The sequence below is a fragment of the Pediculus humanus genome, genomic scaffold, assembly GCF_000006295.1.
Source record: "Pediculus humanus corporis 1103172107677 genomic scaffold, whole genome shotgun sequence".
Classification (NCBI taxonomy): domain Eukaryota; kingdom Metazoa; phylum Arthropoda; class Insecta; order Psocodea; family Pediculidae; genus Pediculus; species Pediculus humanus.
Genome location: NW_002987286.1, coordinates 237,140 through 251,603, shown reverse-complemented (window position 1 = coordinate 251,603; position 14,464 = coordinate 237,140). Strand labels below are relative to the sequence as shown.

Genomic DNA, 14,464 nt, shown 5'->3' with positions numbered 1-14,464 from the left:
GTTTTAAAATGTAAAACTTTGTAAATATTATCCAATTTCTTTGACTAATTTTAATGTTAGTTTATTTATTTATTTAATTATTTTTTGTTTTAATAAGTAATTAAAAACTTATATTACTTCATTATGCCTTAATGAAATTTATGCAAAATTTAGGCAAAAAAAAAAAAAATTTAATTTATTTGATTGATTTTCGTTTAAGGCTCTTTTTTGTTTTTTTTTTTTTTTTTTTACAAGAAATTCATTTTGATTATTATTATTATCTTTTTACCTTTGATAAATTTTCCCTTTTTTCAACCTTTTCAAAATAATTTACAATTTTTATTCATTTTACAAAAAAAAAATCAAAACAATTTATTTTGTTAAATTTCAATTGTAAAAAATTATAATTAAATCACGTCATCCATGTTTCTTTTTTTTACACAAATTTAAAATTGTAATTAAAAAATTATTTATTATAATTTTTTTATTAAAAAAAAAGAATAAATAAATAAACAAAAAAGAAATATCTAGAAAAAATATATTAATTTCATTTATATATATATATATTTAGTCTTATACAACTTATACTACTAATTGTTCGATATTAAATTAATTTTTTTTATGTAAAAATTGATGTTGAATTTTTTTTTTTTTTTTATACACGCCATTACTAATGTAAATAAATGTAATGAAAACATCATCAACAACAACAACCACAACCTCACAAAATTAATAATTAATAATTTTTATACAGAAAATCCATCATTAATTAAATCACACAAAAAAAAAAAAATGAGGGAAAATTTAATGCGAAAAATTTTTTGTTTTTATTTACGAGGGTGTAAAAGTAAGAAATTTTTTTTTTTTTTTTTAATTTTATAATATTAACCCAATCAATTAATTTACACGTTAATTATTACATTATAATATTAAATATATAAACAATTAAAAAAAAAAAAAAGAAAAATTTATTGCACTTAAAAATTTTTGTTTTTTTATAAAATAATTTTTCGATTATTATTATTCTTATTATTATTAAACTACAAAAATTATAATTTTATTTTGAGGTATTTGAAAAATTAATAATAATTCCACCTAATTAATATAATTTATTACACGAATTAAATTTAGAGAAAATATTATAAAGTACAATTATTATAATTTCAAAGTGCTAAAATTTTTTCAAATCGATATTTGATCAATTTTTTTTTTTTTTTATGAAAATAATCGCGCGTAAAAAATTTTAATTTTTATAAATTTTTAATTAGTTCGTATAATTATTTTGTGACTATTTTTAATTAGGTTTTTTTTTGTTTATTTGATTGTTTCAATTAACACACCCTCAATTGATTGGTTTAAAATTTTATTGCTCACGACGTTATGTTGAAAAAAAAAAAAAAAAGAAAAAAATTACAAAGTTATTTTCGAAAATTAAATAATTATTATTATTGTAACACAAATATTGTTTCATTTTTAATCGTAAAAAAAAACGCAAAATTAATTTGTGTGTAATTTTATACGTGTATACGTAATTTAAAAAATTTTATTTCTTCTTTCTTTTGCCATTTTTATAGGCTGCCATAAATAAAAGCAACGAAATATATGATACATTAACCCAACGACTGTATGTGATTTAATATGTGCACTTTTATAATACATAAAAATAATAAAAGAATTATATGAATAAGTGAGCGAACAGATTCAGATAATAAAAAAAAAAAAAAAAAAAAAAAAAAACGTTCTGCATTTAAAAAAATACTCGAGTGTTGTTTAAATAAACCGCACGTTTTTTATTTTTCTTCTTTTTTTTTTTTTTTTCTCATTATTTATTTACAGAAGCGAGGTCCAGCCTTTAGCTTTTGTTACTTTTTTAGATTTTCCTTGATTTGGACTTTGTTGTAATGATGATTTAGAATTTGGATATTTATTATTATTAGTTTTAGGACTTCTGTGATTTAAACCTCCTCTGGGAGATGATTTGGGACTCATTTTGTCTACAGCAAAAAAAAAAAAAAAAAAAAAACATTAAAATGTAAAGTTGTGATAAATTTATCAAACCAAAAACTAAAAAAATGAAAGCTTACTCAATGTGCTAAGCATTTCTTTTGGCAGCCATTCATAGTCGACATCATTGGGATTAGTGGTACCAGTTTCGACAACAGGTTTCTTTCCTACACGTTTCTTACCGACAGAAACTAAGAAATATTGACCTATGACCAAAAGTAAAACAACGAGAGCAGCTAAAAAGACATATAAAAACAATGTCTCACAGTCTAATGCTTCTTCGATTTCAATTATGTTAACAGTTTCATTGAAGACGGATTCACTAAAAGCGTTTCCTTCCTAAAAAAAAAAAGAAAAAAATATATTTGTAACAATATTTAGGCTCTTTGTAGCATTGGTGAATTATTATTATTATTTATAATTTGTACAAGGCTAAGATCAATAAAAATAAGTAAACAATATTAATAATCTTCTTTTCGGTCACAACACAATTATTTAAAATATTTAAAATTTATTTATTTTTTTTTTTTCAAAGAATAATATTGTGTATACTAGTGTAATAAAAAGAAATTTAGTTAAGAATAAACCTCTAATAATTCAAATTAATTGACTAAGTTAAAGAGTTCAAAACAATTTGTAAATAAATATATGTACGATTCTAATATACATTCTAAATTGATTCATACGATAAAATGAAAAAAAAAAAAAAAAAAAACTAAAACAACTTACAAAATCCCTATAACTTAAATGAATATTTAGCCCGAATGGTCTTCCAGCAAAAGATTCAGGAGTCATAAATGAATAAGCTAAAGTTGCTTCATGAGTTGGTTTTACTATTCTATTGTAAGCAATCATAGAAAAGTTTTGAATGTAAAAACTGTAATCCATTGGATATCTAAATGATGCATCAAGAGTTTCAACAATAAAATCTTGTTTTCCCTTGTTATGAAATCCAACGAGAAATTCTATAATTTGTCCAGCGGGTAATTCTAAAAATATTTCAATCGACGTTAAAAATTGTATTAAATAACGTTTTTTTAAAATTACTTTTTGATATTATAAAAATTTTGAGCATTACCAACAGCAGTAGAAGCTGAAGAAGGTTTTGTAAACAAAAGAGTTGTAAGAGCATCTGGAGAAGCACCAGATTGTGTTCCATCTTCATCATCTCCTCCTTCGTCAGTCATAGATGTATCTTCTCCATCACCTTCAACATCGACATCATCATCTACATCATCATCATCGGAAGCAGCTGCAGCAAATGGGCTGGAGCCTAATGTATAAAAATAAATAAATGTTTTTGATAATTTAAAATCAAACTTAAATCATATTATACTAAAAATTAAAAATAATGAATAAGAAATTTAATAATTTTAAGTTAATAATTAATTTGAAAAAATATAAACATATTCATTGATTTTTTTTTTTTTTTTAAATCAGATGGTGAATTCATGCCATACATGATTAAACAATTTGACAACATTTAAATAATAATTAATTAAAAATAGAATAAAAATAATTTGAATTTTAGTAAAAGACGATTGCATTCTTTAGAAATTTATAAAAAAAATTAAAACTTAAAAAAAGTTTCTTTGAAAAAAATTGTTTTTTTTTTTAACCAGCCACGTATTGGAGCGTTGCTCCAGTTTTTAAAAAATTCAAAATTTTTAAACTAAATAAAACTAAAACTTACCTCCATTAAAAGAAACAACTATAATAGGAAACAAAAATAATAGAACAAGATAAAGTTGCTTCATATTGAATAATTGTAACACAGAATTTAAAAAAAACTAAAAAAATACTTTTTAGCAACACAAAAATCACAAACGAGACATCTGCCAATAACTGTCCGGCTTTACTACAAACTACGAGTACGTGGATAAGAAGGAAGTGATGCAGACGGCAGTACGGCCCGCCAACAAAGCGGATATAAAGTTATTTCGTCATTTTATAAAAATTTATGTTGTCAAACCTGCAAGCAGAAGAATTTTAAAGTACTTGTGCGGTTTGTTTGTATAATTTACGTATATTCAAAACATAAAAAGTTTAAATATAATAATGGTTTTTGCTTGTCAATTAGATAGTTTTCAACAAAGTGTAATTATGTTTTCATTTAATTTTTTCAAAATGCCAAACAAAAACCAATAATTATTTTTTACTATTTAATAAGTTATTTTAACTTTAACTTTTTTTTTTTTTTTTAGATCACTTCAAAAGTTGTATCTTGTTCACAAGGTGTTAAAGATAATGAGACATTTTATGAAGTTATTTGTGAAGACTCTATTTTATTTCCCGAAGGTGGTGGACAGCCCTGGGATACAGGATTTGTTAATGACATCCCCGTTTCCCAAGTTCTTAGGAAAGGTGATTCAGCGGTAATATACCTTCCGAAACCGGTTACAGTAGGTGGAGAAGTAAAGCAAGTAATTAATTGGGAAAGAAGATTTGATCACATGCAACAACATTCAGGTATTTAAAAAAATTAAAAACAAAACATTTTGTTTTGAAATTAGAACTAGGTTATTTTCTTTTAATATCCAGGTCAACATTTAATAACGGCCATAATTAATGAAGAATATAAAATAGATACAACATCTTGGTGGCTTGGAGAAGAATTATCACATATTGAGCTTGATACCAAACAATTGACCAATGAACAAATTACTAACATAGAAAATTTGGCCAACCAAAAAATAATCGAGCAAATTCCTGTGACTGTAAAATTATATGAGAAAAATAGTAAAGAAGTGGAAAATGCCAGAACTAGAGGTTTACCAGATGATGTGACAGGACCAATTAGAATTGTTGAAATTGTCGGATTAGAATCTGATTTATGTTGTGGTACTCATGTAAATAATTTAGGACAATTACAGAGTATAAAACTTTTGTATGCAGAAAAAGGAAAAAAAAATAAAACAAATTTATTTTTTTTATCCGGTACTAGAGTTTTGAAATATTTATCAAAATGTCTTGAAACAGAACAAAAATTAACAAAACTTCTCAAGTGTGATCCCTCTTCATATGCAGACATAATTAGTAAACTTCAACAAAACCTTAAATTAACAAATAAAAAATTAGACAATTTATTTAAAGAAAAAGCAGTGGAAGAAGCAGAAAAATTAAAATATTTAAAGCCAAAACCAAAGTATTATACTCATTATAAAAATGATGCCAATTCCGATTATGTCGATTGTTTTTGGAGAACTTTAAGGGACAATGAATTACTAAACGAAACATTTTTTATGTTGGCAGCAGGTGAAACTAACGGATATTTATTGATTAATGGAAATGAAGATGATATAAAAACATTAGCACCACAGTAAATATTTTATGTGACCATTTTTAAAAAACTGAAATCATTAAAAGTAATATTTTAAAGACATTAAAAAAATTCTTTTTTTTATTTTCAGAATATTAAATTTGTTAGATGGCAAAGGGGCTGTTAGAGGAACTAAATTTCAAGCTAAAGTTTCAAAACTTTCAAATTTCAAAAATGCAGAATTAATAATTGCAAAATATTTCGATGGCAAATCAACAAACAATTCAAATTGAAAAATAAACATTTTAATAAATTAAAAAAATGACTTTTTAAAGCATTCAAAACAGAAAAAAATGTGAAACAAATTAAGTCACTATCGCTTTATGAAAATTTTAAGTAAAAAAGGCTAGTGAAGTTTTTAATGTAATTTTTCTACGACAATAAAAATAATCATGTCATTTGAACCTATAATTATTTTCTTCCCTGTCTTTCCAGAGAGCCATCTTTAAGCTTGTAAGCCGGGTGATATTTATTTTCGTATCCTGGAATTTTTAACGATGGATTGGGTTGTGTGTTTTTCGAATTACCTATTGAAGTATAACCTTCATTGTAGAGAGTGCAATAAGGAACGGGTAATATTCTTAAGAAATCCCAAATGTCATGGTATGACCAGTCGAGAATGGGACTCACTCTCATTAATGGAGGCCAATCTTTGTCGCATTCCTGCAAATTAAAAAAAATTACAAAAATCTAATAATTTCTTTCCATTAATTATTTTTCAATTAAAAAAAAAAAAATGTTAAAAATAAAAACCTGAAATTCTTGTAGATTTTCCGAATGCGGATCCGTTCTTCTCGTACCCATGAAAATTGCTTTTATTTCCGGAATTCTTTTATGTAATTCCGTTAAAGCTTCTTTTATCGGACCGAACGCGATGACTACGTTTAATTTGTATTTATTAACGGTATCGGTAACAAATTTATCGACTTCGGGGAAAACTGAACCGTTTTTTATATAAACGCAATTTATTTTAAATGTATAATTTTGAATTTTACAAACGGTCCAAATCAAATGAAGTAAAACGGTGCAATCTTTTCCTCCGTTAAAACTCAAATAAATTTCATCCGATTTGTATTTTTCAAAAGCGGTTTCTATGACCTGAAATCCATATTTAAATTATTAAATTAAACTTTTCAATACTAAAAACCTCGTCGTTGTAAATAATGCAAACCTTTAATGAATTTCGCACGAGATTACAAATGGATTTATTTCCATTTGTCAACTCTTTGACAAGTTCGGCATCTTTCATTTCGAGATTCTCGTTAATTGATTTTAAGGGTAACAAAGATTTAAGGTACGAATAAGCGCTCGTGACGTCATCAATCGAAGTACTTTCCAAAACAATTTTCGTTACGAAATCGGTTCCGCTGAAATTTGACGGATACGATCCGAAAAGTACAAGATTTTCATATTTGTTAACGGCTTTGTTGAGTTCGTTTAATATCTTCACTTCCGGCCACGTTAAAAATAAAATCATCGTGTACATTTTAACGTCGGGATTTTCGAAAATTTTTTGCAAATGATCAAAGGAATGTTCCAGCCATTCCATCATACCGGGCAATATATAAATATTTTTAACTTGTACTATGGGAAAAGGTTTTTTCGCAACGGGACATTTTTCTTCTTGCAATCCGTTGTGTTTGTTCGTTAGCCAAGAATTTTTTTCTTGTTTGGGTAAAATGTAAATAAGTTTTGAACTTTGAGGTATTAAAGCCATTTTTAAAGTCGGATTATTTTTAACGTCGCCGCTCTCGTGAAAATAACTACTAATAACTTCCGCCATTTCGGAATTCATAACAATTTTATCTCCTACGGCTTCGGCAACGGCTTCGTATGTGATGTCGTCATGAGTGGGACCGATTCCTCCGGTTGTAACCACGATATCAAATTTTTCACTGAACCTGGCTACTTCTTCGGCTATGTCATTTTTTTCATCGGGTACGGTCGATATTCTGCATACTTTGACTCCAATGGCGTGAAACCTTTTGCATAAAAAAGCAGAATTCAAATCATTCACATGCCCTTTAAGTATTTCATTTCCAACAATTATAATCCCTGCTTTTTTTAATTGCTCTTCCATTTGATGTAATTATCTGTATTTGCTCTGCAAAAGAAAATACATAAAATTTTGATTAAAAATTATTTATTTCAGTACAAAACCAGTTGTGATTATTAAAATAAATTTGAAATTTTGTTTGAAAAAATGAATAATGAAAATATCTTAGTAAAAAATGATTGCCATTTTTTTTTTTAACATTAAAATAACTTAAATTTAAAAAAGAAAAAAAGTTAAGTTGCCATATTTTAATTGTAAAAAACTAATCATATGCTTATATTAAAGGTAAAATTATTTTAATAAATTTAATTATTTTAAATATATTTTTGTTATCGAGGTTTCAATTAAATTAAAAACAACATGGATCCTTAAAAAACATAAATTATAGTAAAAATAAAAAAAAAAAAAAAGAAATTACAAGATGATTATCAAATTATGATACAAACCTTTAAAATTTATTATAAATTTCCTCTAATAAAAAATTTATTAGCTTATTTTACTATTAAATATAAATTTTATTTATGGATCGTGTATAAAAAAAAATTACAACAGATAAATAATATTGTAAAATATTTAAAATTTGATTTCACTTAATTTCTTCAATGTGTTTTGTTTTTCTTTTTCCAAATCTACTACATTCTTTAAATGATTTTGTTTTTTGTTGTTGTTGTTTTTTTGATTGTTTTGACTATTTATCATCAGGCTTTTCCTTTTTTTTAGATATATCATTTTGTAATTTTAAAAAATCACTATCAATTTTACTTATATTTTTGTTAAGTGTTTCTTTAATCTAAAAAAAAAAAAAATGGTAAAAGAGTTAAAACTGTACACTTGTTTTTTTTTTTTTTCGAATAACAATTTTTAAAATAAAAATTACAATTAAAATTAATGTATAGCTAATAACCTAATGTATTTTATATTTAACAATAATAAAAAAAAATAAATAAATAATTAAAAAAGAGAAACCTACTTTTTTTAAATTTCCAGTATATTCTTTAGCTTTTGTTTTCGCTTTAAGACTTTTCGCTCCAACAACCTTAAAAACATTTTTCTTTTTGTTGGCCTTTTTTTTCGCCATTCTACCAAAAATATTTCTACATGAAAAAGAAAAAAAAAAACTAAATTTTAAATTAAATTTTGTTTGTACGATTACAAATACAAAGGCACAAATTGTAGATTTCAAATCGAAATAAAATTTTTATCGAATTAAAAATTATATTTTTCAAATCGTCTAATCAATTTAAAATTCTGTACACTTACATTAATCATTTAAACAAATCCTTTTAGGTAAAGGTTCACTTATATCAGAATTATCTATCATTAATATTGATAGTGGCATTTGAAATGTCACTCTGTGCATATTTTTTCCATTCGAAACATTTCTAACAAAATTAAATTCATATTCATTTTCATCAAATTTATATTCCAAATGTGTTTTGAAAATTTCATCGAGTGATTCATCTTTTTTTGCAAAAAAATAACAGTAAATTATTGGAAGGTGTTTTTCTAAATGATCTTTTTTTATTTCTTTTAAATCCTGTTCATCGAAAAGCCCTTTGAAGTATTTTAAAAAACTCAAAGCTTTGGCAGGTAAATTCATGACGACATGAATTTGCCCGAGAAAATTTGAATCGCTCCAAATTTTTAACATGTTACTTTTAAAATCATTTAGTATAAAATCTGATCCATCTTTATTGTAAGTAGTTATCCAGCCTTTGGCTTTTTTATTTAAATTAATATTATGATTTAACCATTTAAAAGAATCCGGATTTAAATCATTCGCATGAACTAAACAATTTTTTTTTGCTGCTCTGATTGAAAATGGTCCGACACCAGCAAATACATCAAACAAAACATCTCCATGATTCACTAAATTAACAATTCTATTATGTTCTGTTGAAAGCCTGGGATTCCAGTATACTTTAGAAAAGTCAAATTCAAATTTTGTGTCATATTCTATAACACTGGCAATAAAATCTGGTTCTCCACACAGAACTTCCATTTCAAAATTTCTGTATACATTATCAATTTTGTTTGTTTTATTAACAACAGTTTTAGCAACTGAAACTTTATCTTTCAATACTTCAGCAATAATATACTTGTAATCAATTAAATGGTCTTTGAGATTTAAATGAACGATATGGCCGATAATGGAATAACTTGTTAATGGTGGCTCGTCTTTAGGCAATATAGCTTTTAATACTTCGTTTAATTTCCAATAATCATAATCTAAAGTTATGATTTCATTGCTAAACATATCTTTAGTTATTCCTAAATTTTTAAGTTCGATTTTAGTGTTTTCACTAAAGTCATCAAAATTTTTTATTAAGGCAGGATTAAGAAAAAGTTTTACATTGTCACTTATTTTTTCTTCTGTTATTTTACAACGTCGATTTTTAAAATAATAATTTTTCAAGCACTTATTTAAATTATTAATTTGATTTGGTTTTATTTCAATAGAATAAACATTAATGGTTTTTTTAAATGCACTTCTGTCCAATACTTTCATACCCCTCACACAATCCGGTGGTGCAATTTCATCTTCCATTATTATTAATTTATTAAAAAATTTCAATTTAATTTTTTTATCGAATTCACGTGAATATTTTTTTTTAAATAAACTACAACTAACGTCAAGAAATAATTTCTTGAAAACCATGAATGAAATCAAATAAATACGGTGAAATTTAACGAACTAATTTCAAATGTTAAATTCTTCAATGAATAAAATGTTGTTTATTAAAAAAATAAATAAAATAATTGTATTAAATTTTATTTACCTTTTATTTTTATGTGAATAAAAATTTTTCAAATTGAATTACACCGTATTAAACACGTGGATAGATGATGTTGACCAATTAACAATGTCGCAATACGTAAAAAAAAAAGTTAAATGCTATATTATAAGTACAGTTTTTTTTTTTTATCAGGTAATTTTTTTTTTTTTTTTTTTACATTACCATTAAATAAATTACGTAACAATAAAACTAAAAGTTATCATTACAGCACGATATGGAATCCAGACTTTTATAAAAATCTGTTACCAACTTAAATTTTAATAAACGTGTCACAAGTAAGTTTTTTAAAAACATTGTTTTTTTTTCGCGCTAAATTCTTTTCGTTTAAAATTTTCAAAATGGCGGCTTGCTTTCCTTTATTCCAATCATTTTTTTTTAAATTTTACTCATCAAACATTTAAAATTTTACAAAATCTAGTAAGTGTATAATCTTATACTAATTAATATTATTAATAATGTATATTAAATAGTTTAATATATTATTGCGAATAATTTTCAAAGTTTAATTTAAAATATTTTATTTTATTGAAAAAAACCATTTAATGCTAATTCTATTAAATAGTATAATAATAATGTATTTATTTTATTTCTATTAATTACTATTCTATATTAATTAGTATTTATTTTAATTCTATTAGTATAGTATTAATTAATTGGAATAGTAATATTATTGAAAGTAATTGTATTTATTCAATATTATTAATAATTTAAAAATTCTTAAATATTTCATACATTTTAAAACAAAAATTTTTAATTTTTAAAAAAGTCAAAGGTTAAATTTTTTTTCCCTTTACCCAAAATTAATAATGATTAATATTGACTACTTCATTCGGTCCAGAAATTTTTGTTAAAAGGAAAATTATCCTTTTGCAATTAATGTCAAAATGAAAACCTATCCCATGGTTAAAAATTTACGATATTAGATCAACACCCTTCTTTTAAATTTATTATTATTATTATTTTTTTACGGTAACCTTCTCAAATAAAAAAAAAAAAAAAGAATCATAAGACCCTTAAGCTCGTGGATAAATTATTTTCTAAATAATTAATCGACTGAAACGAAGGATGAAATTATTTTCAAAAAAAAAAAAGAAAAAATTAACAATAATTAAAGCTTTGATTTTAAGTAGAAAATCATTTAAAAATTTATTTATTTATTTATTTATTTTTCACATACTTTACAATATTTATCCGTGTAAAATTTGCAATAGAAAAATTAATGCCCTCAAAAATCTCATTGAAAGTTTATTATTTTTGTATTTTAATATGATTCTTCCGTATTTAAATCTGGTCTTCTTCCTTTTTTTTTTTTTTTTTTTTTTTCCAGGTGGAACATTTCACGAACGTCACGGTCACAGGACCGTATTAGGGCGTGTAATTTCAATTACAATTAGTTAAATAATACGAATAAAATTTTAATTATTTATATTTGCACTTGGCAAAAATGAAAAAAAAAAAAAAAAAAAGAAAAGCTCATAAAATCTCATTGTCAATTTTATTAATCAATTAATTATTATTATTATTATTATACGTTGTATACATATTATGATACATATTTTAGCTGAGTTCATAATTAAAATAATTCCATTTCCTTTTTTTTTTTGCTGCTATAATTATCTTAAAAAATAATAATGATAAACGTTAATTTATTACTATTGTTACTTGTACATAAAAAAAGTTATTTTATTTAAAAAAATATGATTATTATTATTATTAATTATATGTAATTGAAATATTTGTACTAATCAGTGCAAATAGAATATAAAAAAAAAACTTTACAGAATGAAACTTTATAAAATAATTATTTTATACAAAAAAATATTATTTTAATAAATAATTTATAATAAATTTATGTAAAAAAAAATTTGTTTTTTCTTGTTTTTCATTTGACACCTCCTCCTCCTCCTCCTAAATTCAAATTTAGAACCAATTCTAGAAAGAAAAAAAAAACGCCTATAAAAACAAATCTTTCTTTTAAATAATTATTAGAAATGTTTGAAGCTCCTCCTCTTAAAGATTCTCACAGCCAAACGTCTCATCTTTTAAATTAATAAATTTTTATTATCCTCTTAAACATCTTGTGAATATATATACATATTATTATTATTATTATTATTTTATATAACTGTGACTAATTTTTGTGCAAAAAAAATTTACATATATATATATATTTTTTTTTAAAAATAGGTAAGATATTAAAAAATTATTTTTGTTTGTTTTATTAAAATTTTAAAAAAAATTAATTTTAATTGTTTTAATTAAAATTTAATTTAAATTTTTAAATGTGATTCGGTTAGTATATTATTTATTAATTATTATTATTATTTAGAGAATCAAATTATTTATAATAAATTTAATGTTATAATAATAATCAATAATTAGATAATTAATTAATTTTAAAAAGTAATCATAAGAAAATTTTCCTACAACAACAACAAAATTATTAAAATTAATTTATTAATATTATTATTATTATTTTATTTGATTTATTAACTTGCTATAATAATGTTTTAAAACTATAATTTTCAAATTTTCCTTAAAATTTTCCATGAAAAATTTGCTCAAATAATTAAATTTGAGTAAATTTTCTATTAGAAATAATTTAAAATAATAATAATAATTAGAAAAAATTAAAAATTTAAATTTAAAAAACTTTCAATTTTTTTTTTTTTTTTTAAAATTAAATTATTAATTTTGTTTATTAATAAAAAATTTAAATTTTCTTATAAAAAAATTTCATGTTGCAAAAAAAAAAAAATGGAATTTGAACGATTCTGACGTAATCGTTTAAAAACATAAATAATAATAATAACAAAAAAATTTTTTTTTTTTTTTTATTTTAAGACGTGAAAAAATGAAAAATTGAAGACAAATATGCCTCGATACAGAAGAAGTCCAGAACAAACGATAGATTATGATGATGATGATAATGATAATTGCTGTCGTCACGGTGATAATAAACTCGGACAAAGAAATGCAGCAAATGCAAGAGAAAGAGCAAGAATGAGAATATTAAGCAAAGCATTTTCCAGGTTGAAAACAACATTGCCATGGGTTCCAGCTGATACCAAACTATCAAAATTAGATACCTTAAGACTTGCAACTAGTTATATAGCACATTTAAGAACAATATTAACAGATGATGGAAATCCTCCACCGATTGTTCATCCCCTTAATTTGGTATGAAATTTTTTTCTCTTAATAATTTAAAATACTCGTAATAATAATAATAATTTAAACGTGCAATTTATATATATATAATTTTTTATTTTATTTGTTCTACTTTTTTTTTTTTTTTTTAAAATATATATAATTGCCCACCCACAAAACATTTTTGACGGTTTAAAATTTTCCTTTCGAAAAAAAAAAAAAACAAAAAATGGGAGCAGCAATAAACAAAAAAGATATTTTTTTTTTTTAAAAACAAATAAACCTTCTTAGGCTTTTGTTTATTTTTATTATTATTATTATTTTTAAAAATCCTTATATGAAGTTTTTGTTTTTGTTTTTGTTTTTCTTATGAGAAAAAAAAAAAGATTTGCCATTTTATTTTGATTTGTAATTTTTTATATATATATATCGAATATAATTTATATAAGTAAATTTTATTACGTCACAACATATGAAATTTATATTTGGTTGTTGTTGTTGTAGAGAGAGAGAGAGAAAATAAGGGCGTTTGTTGGTTTAAATTTTTTTTTTAAATTTTTTTTGTTTGTACGAAGGCTGATAATGGCGCAAAGCCAGAAGAGTTAAAAGGGCTCTTCGTTTTATTATATAAACAAAAATGATTTTTACTTCAATGATTTCATGTCATTAAAATTGTAAAATTGTAAACTTGCCCAAGAGGATTGTGTCCACCTGGGTTTTAAAAACAATATGGCACGAGCTTATTTTTTTTTTTTTTTTAATTTTTAGAGGGTGAATTTTTTTTCTTTTCGGTTCATTTATTTCAAATGATTATTATTATTAATAATTTAATTTTAATCTTTTTCTTTCCTTTTAGACGTGGCCTTTTACTATTCAGCAACCAACATCCGATAATACTTCTTCACGAAATCCTGAAGATTGGTCGATGATGGAAGAAAATCAAAATACCAACAGATCAACCCTTATAAATATAAATTCAACGAGAGAAAGTCCGACGCCATGTTCCGAACCTGATTTAGAAAATACTCAAAGACATTACCAAACGAAAAATCATCATTATTCTGATCGTAGACATCATTATTCTGATTCTTTATTAAATTTAGGATGATGATATTATTAAATTTTATTTATTATTATTACTATTATTATTAACTTAAA

General features: G+C 23.3%; 5 protein-coding genes across 5 annotated transcripts; 2 read left to right on the top strand and 3 right to left on the bottom strand.

The window, feature by feature from the left end:
* Positions 1 to 1,809: 1,809 nt before the first annotated feature.
* On the bottom strand, positions 1,810 to 3,740 carry Phum_PHUM294390 (translocon-associated protein subunit alpha precursor, putative; the record flags this gene model as incomplete). The annotated part of the gene is made up of 5 exons (XM_002427052.1): positions 1,810 to 1,973; positions 2,064 to 2,322; positions 2,713 to 2,972; positions 3,062 to 3,256; positions 3,677 to 3,740. 5 exons carry the CDS (start codon positions 3,738 to 3,740, stop codon positions 1,810 to 1,812), a joined length of 942 nt encoding a protein of 313 aa, XP_002427097.1.
* A 301-nt stretch (positions 3,741 to 4,041) lies between these two features.
* Phum_PHUM294380 (alanyl-tRNA synthetase, putative) lies at positions 4,042 to 5,306 on the top strand (the record flags this gene model as incomplete). The annotated part of the gene is made up of 3 exons (XM_002427051.1): positions 4,042 to 4,080; positions 4,188 to 4,452; positions 4,525 to 5,306. The coding sequence occupies 3 exons, from the start codon at positions 4,042 to 4,044 to the stop codon at positions 5,304 to 5,306; spliced, it is 1,086 nt and encodes a 361-aa protein (XP_002427096.1).
* A 407-nt stretch (positions 5,307 to 5,713) lies between these two features.
* On the bottom strand, positions 5,714 to 7,382 carry Phum_PHUM294370 (molybdopterin- binding protein, putative; the record flags this gene model as incomplete). The annotated part of the gene is made up of 3 exons (XM_002427050.1): positions 5,714 to 5,965; positions 6,056 to 6,400; positions 6,474 to 7,382. 3 exons carry the CDS (start codon positions 7,380 to 7,382, stop codon positions 5,714 to 5,716), a joined length of 1,506 nt encoding a protein of 501 aa, XP_002427095.1.
* Positions 7,383 to 8,046: 664 nt separating this feature from the next.
* Phum_PHUM294360 (uncharacterized protein) lies at positions 8,047 to 9,867 on the bottom strand (the record flags this gene model as incomplete). The annotated part of the gene is made up of 3 exons (XM_002427049.1): positions 8,047 to 8,148; positions 8,329 to 8,384; positions 8,634 to 9,867. 3 exons carry the CDS (start codon positions 9,865 to 9,867, stop codon positions 8,047 to 8,049), a joined length of 1,392 nt encoding a protein of 463 aa, XP_002427094.1.
* Positions 9,868 to 13,030: 3,163 nt separating this feature from the next.
* On the top strand, positions 13,031 to 14,414 carry Phum_PHUM294350 (Neurogenic differentiation factor, putative; the record flags this gene model as incomplete). The annotated part of the gene is made up of 2 exons (XM_002427048.1): positions 13,031 to 13,336; positions 14,163 to 14,414. The coding sequence occupies 2 exons, from the start codon at positions 13,031 to 13,033 to the stop codon at positions 14,412 to 14,414; spliced, it is 558 nt and encodes a 185-aa protein (XP_002427093.1).
* Between the last annotated feature and the right edge of the window lie 50 nt (positions 14,415 to 14,464).